Source organism: Panthera uncia (genome assembly GCF_023721935.1).
Source record: "Panthera uncia isolate 11264 chromosome C1 unlocalized genomic scaffold, Puncia_PCG_1.0 HiC_scaffold_4, whole genome shotgun sequence".
NCBI classification, from domain to species: Eukaryota; Metazoa; Chordata; class Mammalia; order Carnivora; family Felidae; genus Panthera; species Panthera uncia.
Genome location: NW_026057585.1, coordinates 91786994 through 91803850, shown reverse-complemented (window position 1 = coordinate 91803850; position 16857 = coordinate 91786994). Strand labels below are relative to the sequence as shown.

The 16857-nt window shown below is 57.8% G+C and overlaps 1 protein-coding gene across 1 annotated transcript in view; it reads left to right on the top strand.

Moving 5' to 3' along the window:
• Positions 1-6: 6 nt before the first annotated feature.
• The window catches only part of IGSF21 (immunoglobin superfamily member 21), a 230093-nt gene continuing 213242 nt past the window's right edge, over positions 7-16857 (top strand). The window contains exon 1 of the mRNA XM_049617965.1: positions 7-191. Coding sequence (XP_049473922.1) covers positions 122-191 — 70 coding nt within the window. The 5' untranslated portion in view covers positions 7-121. The remainder of the gene's footprint in view (positions 192-16857) is intronic.

The following is a 16857-nucleotide window of genomic DNA, read 5'->3' as shown; positions in this document are numbered from 1 at the left end:
CGCTGCCCGCCACCGTCGCGGCCGGCGGCCGGAGGCAGGAGCGCGCCTGAGCCCATGGCGAGGGGACCCGCCGCCTCCGCCACCGCCTCCGCCTCGCCACCGCCGCCAGCTCCCGGGCACCATGCGAGCCGCCCCGAGCCTCCGCGGCTGCGTCTGCCTGCTGCTCGCCGCGATCCTGGACCTGGCGCGCGGTGAGTGCGCGGGCGCCCGGCCGGAGCCCGGGGTGGGGGACGCGCGCGGGGGCGGGCCGCCGGGGAAGGGCGCGGGCCCGGGGCGCCCCGGAGAGGCTCGCGGCGCGAGCACCGGTCCTGGCGTGGCGGTCCGCGCGGTCGGTCGGCTCGGCCACGGAGGGAGGAGGTCTCCCCCGAGGAGAGCGCGCGCGGGTCTGTGCCAGGGTGTGTGTGTGTGTGTGTGTGTGTGCGCGCGTGTGTGTGTGTGTGTACGAGCGTGTGCCTTTGTTGCGTCTGTGGGTAAGGGTGTCCGGGAAGGAGCTGTGTGCGCAGAGGGTGCGGGAGTGTATTTAGAGATGTGAGTGTGCAGATGGGCTGTTTGAGTGTCTCTGTCAGTTCCACGGAGAAGGTGTGCGTGTGAGACGGAGTGAGCCAGAGTATTTGGGGGTGTGAGCGGGTGCCGGCTTCTCGGTGAGGTGTGAAGTGTGAAAGCTTGTGTCATTGTATGTGTGAGCGTGTTAAAGGGTGGTGAGTATGTGAGGTGTGGCGTTTCTCGCGGGTCCCAAGTGTGCGAGTCTCTTCAGGGGTGTGCGGCGGCAGATGACTATTTCGGGGGGGGGGGGCGTGTGTGCATAGGCTGGGGGGGAATGTGACACTTGGGCAGGAGTATGCGTGTATGTGGGATGTGTGGCGGTGCAGGCGCGTGGGGGTTGTGTTGCTTCGTGGTCCGAGAGCGTGTGTGCCTGCGACGGAGCGTGTGGTTTTAGTGAGGAGGCAGGGATGGAGGCGCCCGGGAGCCCAGGAGGTGTGAGCAGTCGGGTGTGTGTCCCGCTGAAGCAGCGCAGAGAAGCTGGAAGCTGAGCGGGGTCCCCAGAGCGAAAGATGCGTGGCTCCGCAGCTCCAGGGTCCGGGGCTCGCGGCCGCCTTCGGTGCCTCGCGCCCGGCGCCGCCGCCTGGTGGGTCTTACATGCTACCGGAGCCCATCCTGGCGACCCCGGCACCTTTCGGGCAGTGAGCCGACCCACGGGCTAAGAGCCCAGCAGGGGGAAAGCGGGACCAGCGAACAGCCACGGGCGCGGAGACCAGAGGGTCCGCGTCCTCGAGTCCCAGCCAATACCAAATGCTAAACCTGGGCGCCCAGAATCGGCCCCTCTGGAGTCACAGCCTGAAGGGGGCGGGGGAGGGGGGGGGGTGCGGGGTGCCAAAAAGTAGCCATTGTGGCCAGTAGGATCTCAGCCCCTAGCCCAACTCAATAATGATGGTAGGGGGTCAACTCTGTTTGCCTTGCCCTACCGGGAGGTGCCTCGCCAGGCTCTGAGAGTGCCTGCCAGGAATGGGTGCTCTCCCCCCCACCCCGCCCTAAAATAACCCCGCCCACGAGGTCTCGGAGAGTGCTGGGTCTGCAGATGGGAGAGGCTGCAGAATTTGAGCCTGAATGGTGGTCTCGCTGGCAGAGAGGGGGAGGGGTTGTGTGTGACCCAGAAGAAATGTCAGCCCCATACTTTGTCCCCTACCCTTTGGAGCAAAAGACTTTCCAAAGTGGATCAGAATCTCCCCCCAACTTTGGGGTGAGGGCTCCCTCCGTCGGATGCCTCTAGAGGGAAAGGTTATATGGGAGGGGGGAGGTGGAGGGGGTGGGTCCCGGTTCCAGCGCTCGGCACTGGGCTTTGTTGAAAGGCACTGGAGCCCTCACCTGGACATTGCAGGGAGAAGGGATTGGGGGTTGGGGGCAGGAGGGGAGCATCGTTTCCCCCACCCCGGAATGTGCAGAACTGACGCGGCAGGGGTGGGGTTGGCGACTGATGGTTTAAGCCAACGTTGGGGAACCCGGCTCCGTCAGGACCCCACCCTGCGAGCTCTCCCCAGAGCCCGAGAGCGGCGTTCTTCGGGCTGCCGGGCTGCGGAGAGCTGACCCGGCGTCCTGGCGTCTCCGCTCCCCTTGCCCGCCTCTGCAGGCTGCAGGGCGCAGTGGGGCTCGGGAGCCGCGGGTGAGCGCGTCTGGGCCGGGGGAGCCGGCGTGGCCTAGAGCTCGCTGCTCAGGGTGAAGGGAGGAGCGCTGACTCGGATCACGGACGGGAAACTTTCCGAGCCTGGGGCGCAGGCAGGGTTCCTGGGCCGCCGGGGGGCCCTCTTCTCCTCCGCAGAGGAAGCGAGCGTGCGCGAGGGTGGGGTCCCTCTTTCCCGGTTCCAACTCTGTGCCCACGAGGGGGCGGGGGTACGAAAAGGGTCAGCGCGAGATGTAAGAGGCTCTCTTGCCGGAGGAGGGCGCCCTTCCGGGATGCGACCGCAAGCCGTGCACCTAGCAGTTGGCTTAACCGGGCCACCTGCCCGGGGCCGCCCGGGAGGGCGGAGAGGGTAGAATCCAGGGCAGGCATTCCGAAACGCGCCTGCCAGTGGTGGTGTGGAGGGGGCGGGGAGAAGGCGATGGCGGTCTCTGTTAGGTAGGGGCATGGCTAGCGTCCCCTTCCCTGTTGTACCCCTAAGGATCGCAGATAAAAGCGTTCAGCTTTGCAGAGGTGAGTCTGTGCCTTGGGAGAAGGCACTCCGCTGCACACAGGCCTGGCTGGGCCATTAGCCCCTGCCCCTAACTACCCCCCCCCCCCCCCAATATCTGACTCTGCATTGGAGAAACCCACATTTCTCCGGCTTTCCGGATCACCCAGGAGCGCCCCGAGGCGTCTTCAAGTCTTCGGGCCCCAGTTTCCCCTGCCTGGGCACTTCTGGGAAGGAAGTCCTGCGGTTGTCCCTGTGCAGTGGCCCGGGAGAGGGGGCACCGGGGATGGGGGGTGGAGGTAGGGAAGAGAGTGGTTCTTGGTCCTGCCTCCTTTGGCCCCAGGAACTTCTCCTGGAATTGTAGTGGGTAGGCAGGCCCAGGTAGGGCGAGCCAAAGGCCCCAGCCAGCGGCCCTGCCGTTCTCTCTCCACAGCCGCGTGTCAGCAGGTGGGTGGGTGGGAGGGCTGGCTCGGGAGGGCCGAGGCTGCCGCAGCACTGAGACTGCGGGGGCTGCGCGCGCGAAAGCTGCTGTGCCGACTTTTAAGTGTTTATCCTTCCTCCCCACCCCCACCCAACACTCTGGGCGCGGGGCGGGGGGTCGGGCACCGCTGGGTTCCTTCTTAGCCCCCGCAGGGCAGTGACGGGCCGAGCCAAGAGCCGGCGGCTCCGCCCCTGCTCCCCCAGCCGCCCCGCCCCCAGCCTGGCCCCACCCCACAGCCATAAGCCCCACCCCTTTCCCACCCCAGCTGCAAACTAGAGTTTTTCCTGAGAGGTTGAAGTAATTTTTTGCCTTTTGAGCGCAGAGAATGTCGGAGCTGGAAGCGACTTCCGCGATCATTTATTCAGTGCTTCTGAAACTCCTGGTTTTTGTTTTTAGCAGGAGGACCCTCTTAGAGTAGGAATTGATTCCCACCCCCCCCCTGCAATCCTAACGCCTGGGGCAAGACGGCAGGCGCAAAAGGAGAACTGCCCGGGCTCACACGGGCGAGGAGGCTCCACGTCGCGCGATCCTTACACACGAGAGTCTCCTGAAACAGCCTGAGATTGCTCGTTTCCTAGTCTCTGGCTGGGATTCTGGTTTTTCAATAGCCACGATTGTGTGCATCAGCTGCAGAGTGTCACGCACGTGCTAGCCGCTTCACAGGCCTCATGCAGCTGCAAGATGGGTTTAAGCTCCTTTTTTTCACGGATTAGGAAACTGAGGCTCAGAGTGTTAAGATTTATTGGTGGCAGGACATCTGGCTCCGACCAGCTCCCACCTGGCCCAGCCCCAGGCTCCCTCCTTGTTTCTAATGTTCCCTCTATGTGGGGCACAGAGAATCCCTTGGGCAGGGGCGGCCGGCCACCGGTGGTGCCTTAGGTTGGCCTGGCTAACCCGACTTTGCAGAACATCTGTCGCATGCATTCTTGGGCCACTTTAAGTGACTTTCTCGGGTTTCTGGGTTAGCAGTCATGAATTGGAAGGCAGAGGCCAAACAAAGACCGAAGAAGAGACTGGTTCTGTTCTGTTAGCTGGGTTTCCTGGGATCCACGCAGGTGTCTGACTTGCCTTACCACCCTACCCACATCTGCAGCATCCCCAGGCCGCTTGACGTGTTTACTCGGGTGCCCAACAGATGTTTATTGTATAGTGTCTATGTGCCAAGCAGAGTGCTAAGCACTGGGAACGTGACCTTGAACACAGTAGAGAGTCCCTTGCATGTATGGTGTTCACAGCTTAGCGGAAAATTGATTTCTTCACTCAGAGGGCAGGGGCTGTACCTCTGACCCTCACCGAAGGCTCACTGTGTGCCAGCATTCCGCCCTGAGCTTCATCGTTCTTGTCCCGTCTAATCCTTACTAGCACGCTGGAAGGTAAAATTAGCCCTGTTTTGCTGATGAGGAAACTGAGGCGGAGGGAGGTTAAGTGACTCGTCCAAGGCCATCCAGTCAATAAGTGAATTGGCGATTCAGACACAGGACTGACTCCTTCCCTCTGTGCTCTGGTGTCTGCTGATGAGAATGGCCGTCAGGCACTTTCTCAGCTCCGGCCACGTGGAGGGTTGCAGGGTATGCAATTCCCTGTCTGGATGTTATCCTCATTGAGAGGGAATTAGCCAGTGTTATTCCGCACAGATGGCGGAAGGGATTGTCCCCGAAAGCCCTCGCCATCATCAAGACAGTGAATGGGCATCCGTTGTGGGCAGGGCATGTCAGAAAAGAGTAACACCGGGACCCTCACCCCCGCAGGCCGAGAGGTTGGGCAAGTTCGTGGAACACTAATAGCTATCCAGGCGGACCTGTGTCCAAGTGATTGACATCCCCTCCAGGAAGTTCTTGAGGAAGCGTGATTCCTTGGGGGTGTCAAGGGGAGGCTTCAGAGAGGAAGGAGAACTCGAGCGAGACCTTGAAGTAAAGAGAGGACATGAATAAGCCAAGGGCTAAGGAAGAAAATGTGCCAGGGGGGAAACCTGGCTGAGCAAAGAGCTGGAGGTGAGATTGTACGTGGCAGGGCTAGCTCAACTCAAGACTGGTCTCCCCAGAGTCTTTTTGAGGACTGGGAGAAACGAGAGTGATATTACGGATGGCTACCATTTATTCCACACCTATTAGACGTTCCTGATGCGTTAAATGCTCTCAGTAATCTGGGAGGCAGTGTCATGAGCCGTGTTTTGCAGATGAAGACGAGAGGCCCGGGATCTTTCTCTTTCTCTCTCTTTTCCTTCTTTCTTTTCTTGTCTTTCTTAAATAATGAATGAGGCTCAGGATCTTTTTTTTTTTTTTTTTTTTTTTTTTATTAAGTGGAACAACTGGGAGTTTCAAACCCAGGTCTGAAGCAATCTAGAGACACTGCTGCTCCCGGAGGAGAGGAGAAACTATTTATTTTTTCATCACTGGAAGGAGGAATAAATACAACAGTCTCTACCACTTGCTAGAGGATGCAGAGCCTTCTGTTTTAAACGACAAATGTCGGTGGTGGCAAAACACACGCCATCACTTCCTAAGGGCTATCTGTCTTCAGGATGAGGTTCCCGGGAGGCAGCAGGGGGTGGGGGATGAAGTCCTGGGACCCACTTTACAATTTCACTGGGGTCCAGTAGCAGAGGGGGCCCGTGGTCACCAAGACCTACTGGCCAGGATTTCGTGGCTGGAGCACATAAATCCATGGGGCTGGAGGTGCACAGAGTCGCAGCCCAAAGGAACAGGAAAGGACATGGTGGCACCCAGGCAAAGAATCTGATCTGTCGGTCCTTTGTACATCTACCGCTCACATACTGGATTTGCTTTGGGGAATTATGCATGCGCCCCGCCCCTCCCTATGGTATGTCATCTTGGTAGGTGGCATAGACAGGTAAAGCATCCCCAGATGAGCCCATCAGACACTCTCCCAGGGATCTGAATCCAGAACAGAGGAAGACTGAGAACCACCAGAAAGTACTCCTTGCCACTGGGGGCCCCCGTGAAACTGTACTTCTCTAATTCCCTGAGGCCAATAATGACAGGACCTACCTCCCGGGCTGTTGACGGGATGGGACGAGTCATTACATACATGCAAAGCTCTTGGCTCAGTCCTATGTGCTCTGATGATTACCAGTATGAACCGTGGTTATGCCAGAACTGTTACGGCACAAAGGCCGTGGGTCCTTATAGCGCCTGGAGCTTCGGCTTGCCCTCCTGTTCCGTGAACTTCCAGAATGTTCCACAAGTTACTTTTTTGGGGCTTGAGTTATCCAGAGTTGGTTTCGGTTGCTTGAAAAAAAAACAAACCCTCCCTAGGCATGGGGAGCCTCATAGTTGCCAGTAACACTGAAGGTGACTCATGGTCCCCTAGCTCGAGGGTGACTGATCCCCCCACCTGTGCCCTGACTTTCCCTGGAGGCCTAAGGCATGGCCAGCACCCCTCCCCAACCCTGCGAAGCCCCATGAAGGCAGGGGCCCTGGCCGGGTCTGCTCGCTGGTGAATCTTCCCCACAAAGCCCATGGTGGGTGCTCAGTAAACTTGGCTGTTTAGATGCAGAAACCATCTTTGGCCTTTAGACGTGGGTGTCCTGGTTGAACAGAGACTCTTTGCAGAAAAATGTATGGAAAGGCTTACAGCGTGTGGAATTTAGGCTGGATTCACAGGTAGACTTTCCATTGGCTCAGTTCTGCTCGTGGACCTACACTCTTGCGTTTCTCGCAGATAATCAAAGGGCTGGAGGCTCGGGCTCCAGATGCTCCCGTCTACCTGCCGGTCGTCCTTGACAATTGACACAATGTTTCCACACCCATCATGTCATCGAGTCCTCCCTCACATAAGACACAGAGGCAGCTACTCTTGTGCCCACAGAACAGGGAAACAGGCGTGGGGAGTGAAAAGACGGGGACAGGAAGTGGCAAGAGTGGAATCTGGGTTTGGTGGCTGTGTGCCCAGCCTTCCTTCCATTCCCCCTCACCTCCCGCCCACCCATTGTTGCTCCATTCAGCTTACAGGGTTCTGGAATGGGACAGGCCATTCAAAAGACCAGGCAACGGACCAAGAAGCATACACTGTGGACTGGGTGCTGTCATGGCCACTTTGGGCAGCACTCGGCTAGAAGGACCCTCCTCTGGGGCTGGAGAGGCTCGAGAGTTGGTCTCCTACCGAATTGAGAGCTCTTGAGGGCGGGCATCCCTGCTCCCCCAGCCCTGGACAAGGCCTGGCTCTGGGCAGATCCTCAAGACATGTTTGTTGAACGAATGAATGATTCCCACCCCCACCCCCACCCCCGCCCCCACTGAGCCTGAGGTTCAGTCCGGACACCAGGCCTGGGCCTGTTTCCCGGCCCTGACCGGTCACCTCTGGAAGCACGTCCTGGTGTGAGAATGTGTCCATTGTCCAGCACTGCTCACCATCACTCACACTGGCATCACGGCTGGCATCTGGGGGACGAGCCAACAGGGGGATGTGGTAGGAAGACCAAAGGGTTCCCTGTTCCCTCTGGCTTCTCCTTGTGTGTGTGGGAGGGCGGCCCTTGACTGGTGATGGGTGGGAGCTGGGGAGAGAAAGGACGGAAGGAACCAAGGAAGGAAGGAAGGAAAGAAACATGCTTTGAGCTGCTCCTATGTGTCCAGGCCTGTGCCAGCCTTGTTCACGTGTGATGTCCTGTTAAATCATCCCAGCAACTTTGGGAGGTGATGGTCTGTCCCATGTTATAGATGAGGAACAAGGCTTAGAGAGATTGTGTGATTTGCCCAAGGTCCCACTGCTGGTGATGGGCAGAGCGGGATTCATACCGAGGCGTTGATTTGCACCTCTCTTTCCAACTCTGAGCTGATCCTGTCTGTGGCTTGAAAGTGACCACGGCAGGAGCATTTACACTGCGGAAATTGGCAAACACTCCGGATCAGAGCTCCCTGCAAACCCGGAGCAGGTTGTTCACATCGGCCGACACGGCGCCGGGCGTGCCGGTCCTTCCTCGATCACTGCCTCTGTTGGACAGCCACCTGCTGTTAAGGGACTTAGGTTTCCATCTGAACTGGGTTCAAGTCCCAGCACAACGACTTCCCAGCAGAGCACATTTGAGCCAGCCGCTACCTCTCTGAGTCATGGTTTCCTGTCTCTTGAAAGTGGAGGGTGTTGTGCGGATGAGTAGAACAATGCATGACAGCACTTGGCCTGAAAGTGGTCCCCAGCCACTGGCGCCTCCCTTCCTCCCCACCCCCGGGGGTAGGATCATTTGGCCTTGGAGTCCCTCTGATAGGCCAAGTGGGCTCACACTTTCTTCTCCCTCTGCTGGAGGCCGATGTGGGAGCCAAGTCAGAGGATCCAGCTGCTTCCATTAATCGAGCGGCGGCCCTCACCTCAAGCTGGACCAGCAGAGACGTCCCTCGAGGAATTTCAGCCCCACACGACACAGACTCATTTGAGAACAATAAACGATCGTGTATAATAAATGGCCAATACAGGGATACCAAGGATAAATCTTTGGGGATTAAAGGAGTGGCCCAGGAAGGTTCTGAGGGATTGAAACACTCTGGGTGGGTGAGGAGGGCATCCCGGGCAGGGGAAGAGCTCATCCAAAGGGTGGGGGAGGGAGCCAGAGTGCTGTGTAGGTGTGTGAGGGGTGGGAAGCAGTGAGCCGGCTGACCTCCCTTGAGCAGAAGGTGCTCATCGAGAAGCTAGGGATGAACCTGGCTGGAGCTGTTGGCGGAGGCCCGCGTGCCCGGGGCCAGGGGCCTGGATTTGAGCCCAGGGATTGTGGGGAACAGTTGAAGAGGGAAAAGTGACACTCCCAGGGCAGTGTTCTAGGAAGATGAATTGGTTTTTCGGGGCCACCTGAAGCTGGCAACTGTTTGGAACCTCCACTGGGTTATAAATGGCTGTTCTGGGTGCCCCCAAAGACGCAACGGCCTAAAGGAAGAGATGCCATAATTTAGGGGCTGGTATCTCACCCAGAGTGTCACCCAGAGTGTCCAGACCCGGCGAGGGGGAAAAGCAGTTATGGCCGAGATGGCAAGGCTGCCCCTAGGCGGAGCGTGTACCTTGGGCCTGAACGGAGAGCGATGGGGAGAAGCTTCTAGATCTCCAGGGAGCATGGGCTCCGGAGTCTGACCAGGGTTCACCTCCCCTTGCCACCACCCCTCCAGCATGTGAACCCAGGTAACCTCTTCATTGCTGTCAGCCTTGATTTCTCCAGCTGAACACGCAGCTCGTCGCTGTGGCCTGGTTTGGTGAGGGCAGCTGGGCAGGGTAAATCACCTACTACGCGGGGTCCACACGCACGGTGCCTAGCACATGGTAGGCATGTGAGAAGGGGCTGCTGCTGTTCTAATGAGGCCTGGCTCGCGCAGCGCCCCCGAGCGTGAAGGGGAGGGAGTGTTTGCAAGCCTCAGTGCCCCGCTGAGGGGGCGCATTGTAGGTGTCCCCACGTAGCGAGTCCTCAGGCCTGGAATTACAGAGCATCAGAGCCAGAAGGGAGCTGAGAAATTATGTGCACGATCTCCTTCCTCCCATTGGAAGTCGGGAAAAGCGAGGCCAGAGAGGAATGTCACTGCACACCCTGTGTGTGATGTGGGGGACTGGTCTTCTCCCTCCGAGTCCTGGGGGCCATCGCGGGGGCTCAGTCAGGGGGACCCACCACCCTCATAGCCTTCCGTGGGGAAGCATCAGGGTCCCCCGGACTCGGGTGGGGATCTCGGCAGCACTCCAGTGGGAGCGACCCCCCCCCCCCAGCCTCATAAATCACGGGAGCAGCTTGGGAGGCGCCAGGGAGAGAAGCAGCTGAACCACTGGGCTTCTTGTTCCCTTGCCAAGCTATTCCCTTTGCCCTTTTGTTTCTCTTTCTGCAGAGGCACTCGTGCCCCTCCGATGGGGTTGTCTGTCACCAGTCGTCGCCTCCTTTATGTCCCCAGCGCCATCTCCCGAACGCTGCCCCGGAGGAAGGCGTCCATCACAGGCTGCCCTGGCGTCGCGCTGGGCTGGCAGGGAGGGGCCACGCGGGGGGCTTGGAAGCACCCGCAGGGTGAGGAAGGGCTGGCACGGCCAGAGGGTGGACGGCGTCCTCACCTGGAGCTCGTGCTCGCTGCCCCGGGCACACAGGTTGTTGTCAAGAGAGCATTCAGGTGGCACAATAACCCAAGGCCAGGTGCCCAGTTAATACGCGCAGGTGATAAACTAACTGTTCGTTGTCACCAGGCACCTAATGTTGCAGGTGGGGGCACGGGGTGGGGGTTGCGGGGCGGAGGGAGCCAGGTGGGGGGCGGGGAGAGACAAAAGCAGCCACATCACAAAGACTTCTTTGTTCGCTGGGGCAGCAGAGAAGTGGGCTGGGGCCCAGGTCAGAGGAGAAGAGGCTTGGGAAGGCGAATCCCTGGGCCCCCGTTGCCCGACTGAGGGGCCTGGTCAGCGGAGAAAGGCAAGCCCTGGCAGGAAGGGTGCCTAATGGGGAAGAGTTAGTGGTTCCCAGGACGGTTTGAGTTGCAGAGAGGGCATGCTTTCATTGCAGGATGCAACGTAGTTCATTCATTCATTCATTCACTCACTCACTGACTCCGTCACTGGTGCAGCCAATGGTAATTGATCGCTTCCTGGGGTGGGGGGAAGCCCTGTGCTGTTCTAGAAATCCAGAGCAGAATGAACAGGCAAGTTCTTGCCACCCCTCCCCCCCACCCTGGGGCTTACCGTCTAGGACTGTACTATTCACTACTCGGCGGCCCGTGGCCGTGGCTGTGACTGAGGACTGACATTTACATTTACAACTAAACAGAGTGTCTCCGCTTTTATGTAACTGAATTAAACAGAATTCGGTTCTGCAGTCACACCAGCCACATTTCAAGCGCTCCCGTATCGGACAGGACGGATGGAAACAGGACGTCGTTACAGAAAGTTCTGCTGGACCGAGCGGACCTGGGGCCACTCTTCCGGTGGGGCCTGCGCATTGGCCACAAGTGACAAGGAATCGGGGAGGGAGGGTCTCTTCCCCTGTCTCTTTCTCATCCCGTCCTTCCAGTGGTGCCAAGGAGAAAGCCTCAGGCTGATGATATCATGTCTTTAATGCCCTCTATCGCGTGCTGATCTGCCTTTCCAACAAAAACAGGTCTGGGGCAACAAACCTTCAGTGAGCCCAAGGGAGCCAGAGCCGTAGTAACAGCGTTTTGTTTTCATTGTAATTCTCTTTCAGTTACCCTCTGTTTAAGGCGAGGAAGTCTGGTTTGCCATTTGGGGCAGTGATTTAAATTCTCTCTCTCTCTCTCTTTTTAAAACGGCTTATTTAAGTAAAAAATGAGTCGAGTTAAAGAAAAATGTTAAATGCGCTGCAGAGCAGGTGGCACAAGGATAAGGCCAATCTGTAAAGGTGGCGGGTAAGCATGTCAGCCGCGGAGCAGCCCCCGTTCAGATGGGACAACGCAGGCTTTGGAGGCAGAGGAGGGTTCAAGTTCCAGAGCCGCTGTGTGTGTGTGTGTGTGTGTGTGTGTGTGCGCATGTGTGTGAGCTCTGTGACTTTGGGAGGAGTGACTTCCCTCCACATCAATCAGGTGCCAGTTGGGAAACACCAAGCTCAAGCGGGGAGTCTCGGAGGAGGCGGGCTTATTAAGGGGACAGTGTACATGGGGGTTGGGGCAGGCAGCAGGGACTGGTGTCGCTCTGGGCTTGGCGCAGTGGGTGGCCATTACCACCCGTAGACTGGAGAGGGCCACGCAGGGGGGAGCTCGAGGGAGAAGTACCCACCATTCCCCCCCCCACTCTTGCCTTTGAGTGTTTTCCTGGTGCCGCCCGTTGGCCAAACCCAGTTGGAAACCCAAACAGGCGGGTGTCTCTACAGAGCGAGCGGAGAAGGGAGGAGCATGAGCTCGAGTGCAAAGAGCAGAGATCTAGCACCATCCCGCTAAGCCTCAGTTTCCCCATCTATAAAGTGGGGATTGTGCTTCCTGCCCAGTAGCGTTGCTGTGACCACAAAGGGGACCACGTGCGGTGCTAATGATGGGTGGCTGTGTATACCAAGGACCGTGGCAGTAATAAAATGCCCATCCTTGTGCCCAATCCTGGGCTGGATGCTGGATTTTCCCGAGCTGAAAAGCAGCATATGAGCATGGGGGTCTTCGGGAAGGCGGAACCACCTTTTCAGGAGCACGTGGGCTTGAAGCAGCAGGTAACGCGGGGACAATGTCGCAACTTGTAAAGAGAAACTGCCCGCATTCTCCACTGCGGGTGTCGACCTTTGCAATGCGTCATCTCTGCCCTAGACTATTCAGTGTCCCTACACCTCCCTGTCCCCTGGTCCAGCTCGCTGATTGATGACTCCACCCCAGGGCACACCGATTCGTCATTCTCCAGTCTATTTTCCACCCTATTTCCCACGGAGAGGTGCTTTCTCCTTACATCCATTTAGGTCATCTTTCCTGCCATCCGCACTGGCTCCTACCGTGGGCAGCCTGCTCGACATCCGTCATGAACGGGCTCAAAGCTCCCTGCTTCCGAGTGGAAAGGCAGGTGCCCTCCGACTGCCAGCCTCTCTCACGGGAGGCGGCTTCTACCCTTGCAGGTGGGGGAGCGGTGGGGCGGGGGGAGCGTTAACAGTGAGTGAGTTAGCCCTCAGGACCCCCAGCCGGATCTTTATCCTTCACCCGAAGGCTCAAAGTGCCATCGCCACCTTTAGAGACATCTTCTCTGTGGGCCGTAGCTGGAGTTCAGGGAGCACCTGGCTTCAAATCCGATGACTATTTCCTGGGAAACCTTCCACCGACAGCCCCCCTCAGCTCACAGCTTCCCAGTTGGCTGAGGTGGCTTTCTTTAGGCCCCTCGATTCTCCTTTGTCTGGCCCTTTTCCCCCGTCTACCTTGACTGCTCAGAATGACTTTGATGGGGACTAATTCTGCCAGTTGAAATTCATGCGACGCTTACACATTCGGTGCTTTGCTGAAATTGCTGTGACAAATACCAGTGGCAATTTCTTCCCTGGCTCATTCTCTAATGTGCTCCGGGCAAGACAGAGGGCCCCTGCCCCTCGCCAGCGTGCCATCTGTCAACACTGCCATCGTCCGCCAGCCCCTCGGCGCCCCCTGCCCCTAGGCGCAGGCCGGTCTCAGCCCTGCCTACTGGCTCCACGGCAGAGTCACCCTTCGGGAGGGGACAGGTCGCTCCCTGGGGTTAAGTATTCATCAAGAAGAGCTTCACCAACGGCCCCCTTAGGCCTCGGTTTCCACGTTGGCCAGAGTGACGTTCTTTCGTTCTGGCCCCTTCTCATCTACCTGACTGTCCACGTGGGCTTTGGTGAGGACTGGCTTTCCAGCTGAGCTTGGGGCCGTGTCCCGCAGGCTGGGTCTTTCTCTGTGCGGGCCATATGGCCCCCACCTTAGCCCCAGGATGTCTGTCACTCTGCCTTCTTGGGCTGGCCCCGGGGTCTCAGAGGTAGCTTCTGTCACCCATGGGACCTCACTCCCTGGGTGCTGGTGCCTCCTGGCCGGCTGGCTCTGAACCTCTCTCTGCCGTGATTGCCCAGCCCGTCACCCCCTTCGCGATGTTCGTCGTCGCTGCGTCCCATCCCTGCCATTGTTTGCGTTGTCGTTCTCTTACAATCACATTTGAATTGATTTCCTCTCTCTTGACTTGTTTCATGTAAAGATACACTGTCTAGGTTTGTGATGGCAAGTCTATACTTTTTTCTTACTTCATAGTAAAATAAAATAACGTGGAACTATTTGAATTTTTAAAAAGCTTCCCCATACGACCCAGCATCGTCACGAGCCGCGGTGGAAAAAGCCAGTTGGGTCAAAGGGGCACCAGCCTCAGCCTTAACGAGCCACGGGATCTGATTTCAACGCTTCCATTAACTTACTGTGTGACTGGCTTACCCCCTCCTCTGAGTCTTGGGTCCGTAAAACAAAGGGGTGGGTCTGGATGGTTCCAGGTCTCAGATTCTGGGATGGGTAATAGGGTTGGGAAGGAGGGTCTCATCTATGTCCAAAATATTTCCTTTAAGACGTGTCGTTACCCTAAAATTCCCACCTTTGGGAATTTGGAAGCATCCAATGGAGCTTACTAAGGACCAGCGATGTCAATGATGAGGGGCCCCCCACTGGTTACTCAGTGTGGGGTCCACACTCACAGCCTCATTGTAACTCCGTGCAGCTGCCATTTGCTAAGTGCCTGCTCTGGGTTGGGCCCTGTGCTGAGGCTGGCACTACATGGAAAAGTAAGACCCAGTGCTGGACTTCAAGGGGTTTGCAGCCTCCCGGGGCAGAGAGGCAGGCAAACAAATAAATTGTGGTTATGACAGTGGAGACTTTACAATTGAAATAGCTGCCAAGTCCTTGCAGGAATGCAGATCAGGGGATAACCCATCTGTCTGAGGTTTGGGGGAAAGTTCTATATCACGAGAAGTGGTGACACCCAACTGGGTCTTGAAGGATGCGTAGGAGTTTGCCGGGCTAAGAAGGAGATGGAGAGATTTTAGGAGGAAGTAATAGTAGGGACAAAGATTCATAGGCTGGAAAGGGCCTGGGTCATCTGGGAGATTCTGGGAGACAGTGGTGAAGGGGTATGAGTTGCAGGAAAGAAGCGAGGCTGGAGATGACCCAGGGGATCGATCGAGTGCATTTGCCAGAAGTGGGTTAGTCCTGCAACGAGACAGATTTTCCCAGTCCGGACCCCCAGGTCCCTGGCACTCACAGTGGCCAGGAGGAGCCTGCTTTCCAGTTGAAAACCCCCATGGGGCCATTTGCCCCCTACAGCTCAGGGAAAATGCTGTGGGGGGTAGGGGAGGGGACAGAGCCGCGTGTTAATCTGGCTTGATCTCTTTAAAAGATGCCCCCTCCTGTTAACCTGGGACAGCCTCTGGTTACAAAGTGGCCTCTCTCAGCTATGTGGATCCAGGGAAAGACTCCTGGGCTTGAAGTCAACAGAGCTGTGTGGTCAGGTCCAGGCTCTCTGCCTGGGCCTCCTGGACGTCACCTGCCAAGTGGTATTAGTAGGAAACGTGTACCGAACGCTTGCTACGTGCGTGCAGGCACTATGGGAAGCTCCTGCTTGTGTGATCTGTTCACTGCGCCATCTGCATAACCCCTCGGAGGTGTGCGCCCTAGCACCCCCACCTTACAGCAGCAAAGACTGAAGCACAGAGAGGTTAAGCCACTTGCTCAGGGTCACACAGCTACTAAGTGGCTGTGCTGTTTTGAACCCAAGTTGTCTCGCATTTTACCCGCTTTCTGTTCTCTCTGCTTTCTTGCTTCTCTGCCAGAGATCCCTTCCTTTTGTGCCTCCGGGACTCTCCAGACCCCCCATCTTGATCCTACACAGCTCTCAGGGGCTCGGGGACTCCAGCTGCAGCCAGAGCTGGGCCCGGGCCCCACGCACGGCTGCACGATGACTGTGAAGGCCACGGGCCCGGCCCCTCCCTGCCCTGGCGGTCACGGGGTGGCAGCCAGGCTCTGCTCTGGTGTTTCTGGCCTCATTATTATTATTCTTTCTTTCCAGTGTGCCGCTAAAAGCTTCCCGCAGAGAGCACGCATCCCAGCTCTTTAAAATTTTAAGGGCTTTACTTAATGTTATTTCCCTCGGAAAGGAGACAGAAGAGGCATATGTGATGGTTATATTTAGTGCAGTGTGTGGGTCTGAGCACATGAGTGTTCAGTGGACCTGGAGGTGACGAGGGAGATGTGTCTGTGGCGGTGGGCGGGTCTGCAGCTGGTCTCCCCTCCCTCCCGTCTCCCAGCAAGTGTGGCCTCGGCGAGAACCTATCATGTGGTGTTCTGGAAAGAGGAAGATGGATGCCACCCGAGGGGAACCACCGAGGAGACAGAAAGCTGGACCGAGACCCCCATCCTCGTGCCGTCCCCCTCGGTACTGAAGACACGGTGGTCCTAGCTGCCCCAGGGCCTTTGCACATGCACATGCTGTTCCCACTGCTGGAACCCACCTCCTTCTTTGGACTAAGCCCTGTTCATTATTCAGGTCTCACTTGCACGGCACTTGGTTTATTCATTCCACAAGCATTTTCTGCGTATCTACTGTGTCCACAGCACTGGGGGGGCACGCGGGCCATTGGTGACCAATCTGGCACAGGTCCTGGTGCAGAGAAGGCACCGGCAAGTGTTCACGGAACTAATAAAAGCCGCACAGATGCTGTGGGATCTGGAGAGAGGATGCGGTTGCCCTCCAGGAGCTTACAGCCTCTGTTGGAATTCATACCAAAGACGCTGTGAAATGCGAGTGAGCCCGTTAGGCCTGGCGGAGCGGTACCCGTTCGGGCCAGGAAGGGAGACCTCACTCCCTTTTGAGCATCCGTCCGTCCGCCTGACAGATTGGGCTCTTGCTGTGCTCCAGGTACTGTGCGAGGCCCTGGAGACGGGCTGGAGGAGGAGCGATGGGAGTAGAGACGGAGCCCGCCCTCCGGGACCTTCTGCAGTGTGCGACTGGCACACGCGTGAGGAGGAACGTCCGCGGCGAGGCAGGGCGTCATAACTGCAGTGAGGGGGGAGGAGGCTTGGAAGGAGCCATGGCTACCTTGCAGAGGTGCGGGGTCAGGGCGGGGACATCTCCTCCGGCCCGGCCCTGCAAACAGGGGAGATGCCTCATCGCCGACGGCAGTAAACGCTAACATGGAGAGAGAGCCAACGTGCGTGTGGCAGTGACCGGGGGAGCCCCACGATCAGCAGGGCCCACACTGAGGTTCTGGGAGAGAAGCTGGGCCTGGGGGGGGTGGTTTTCAAACTGTGTTCCGTGGAACCCCAGCCTGCCACGGAGGTACCCCCGGCT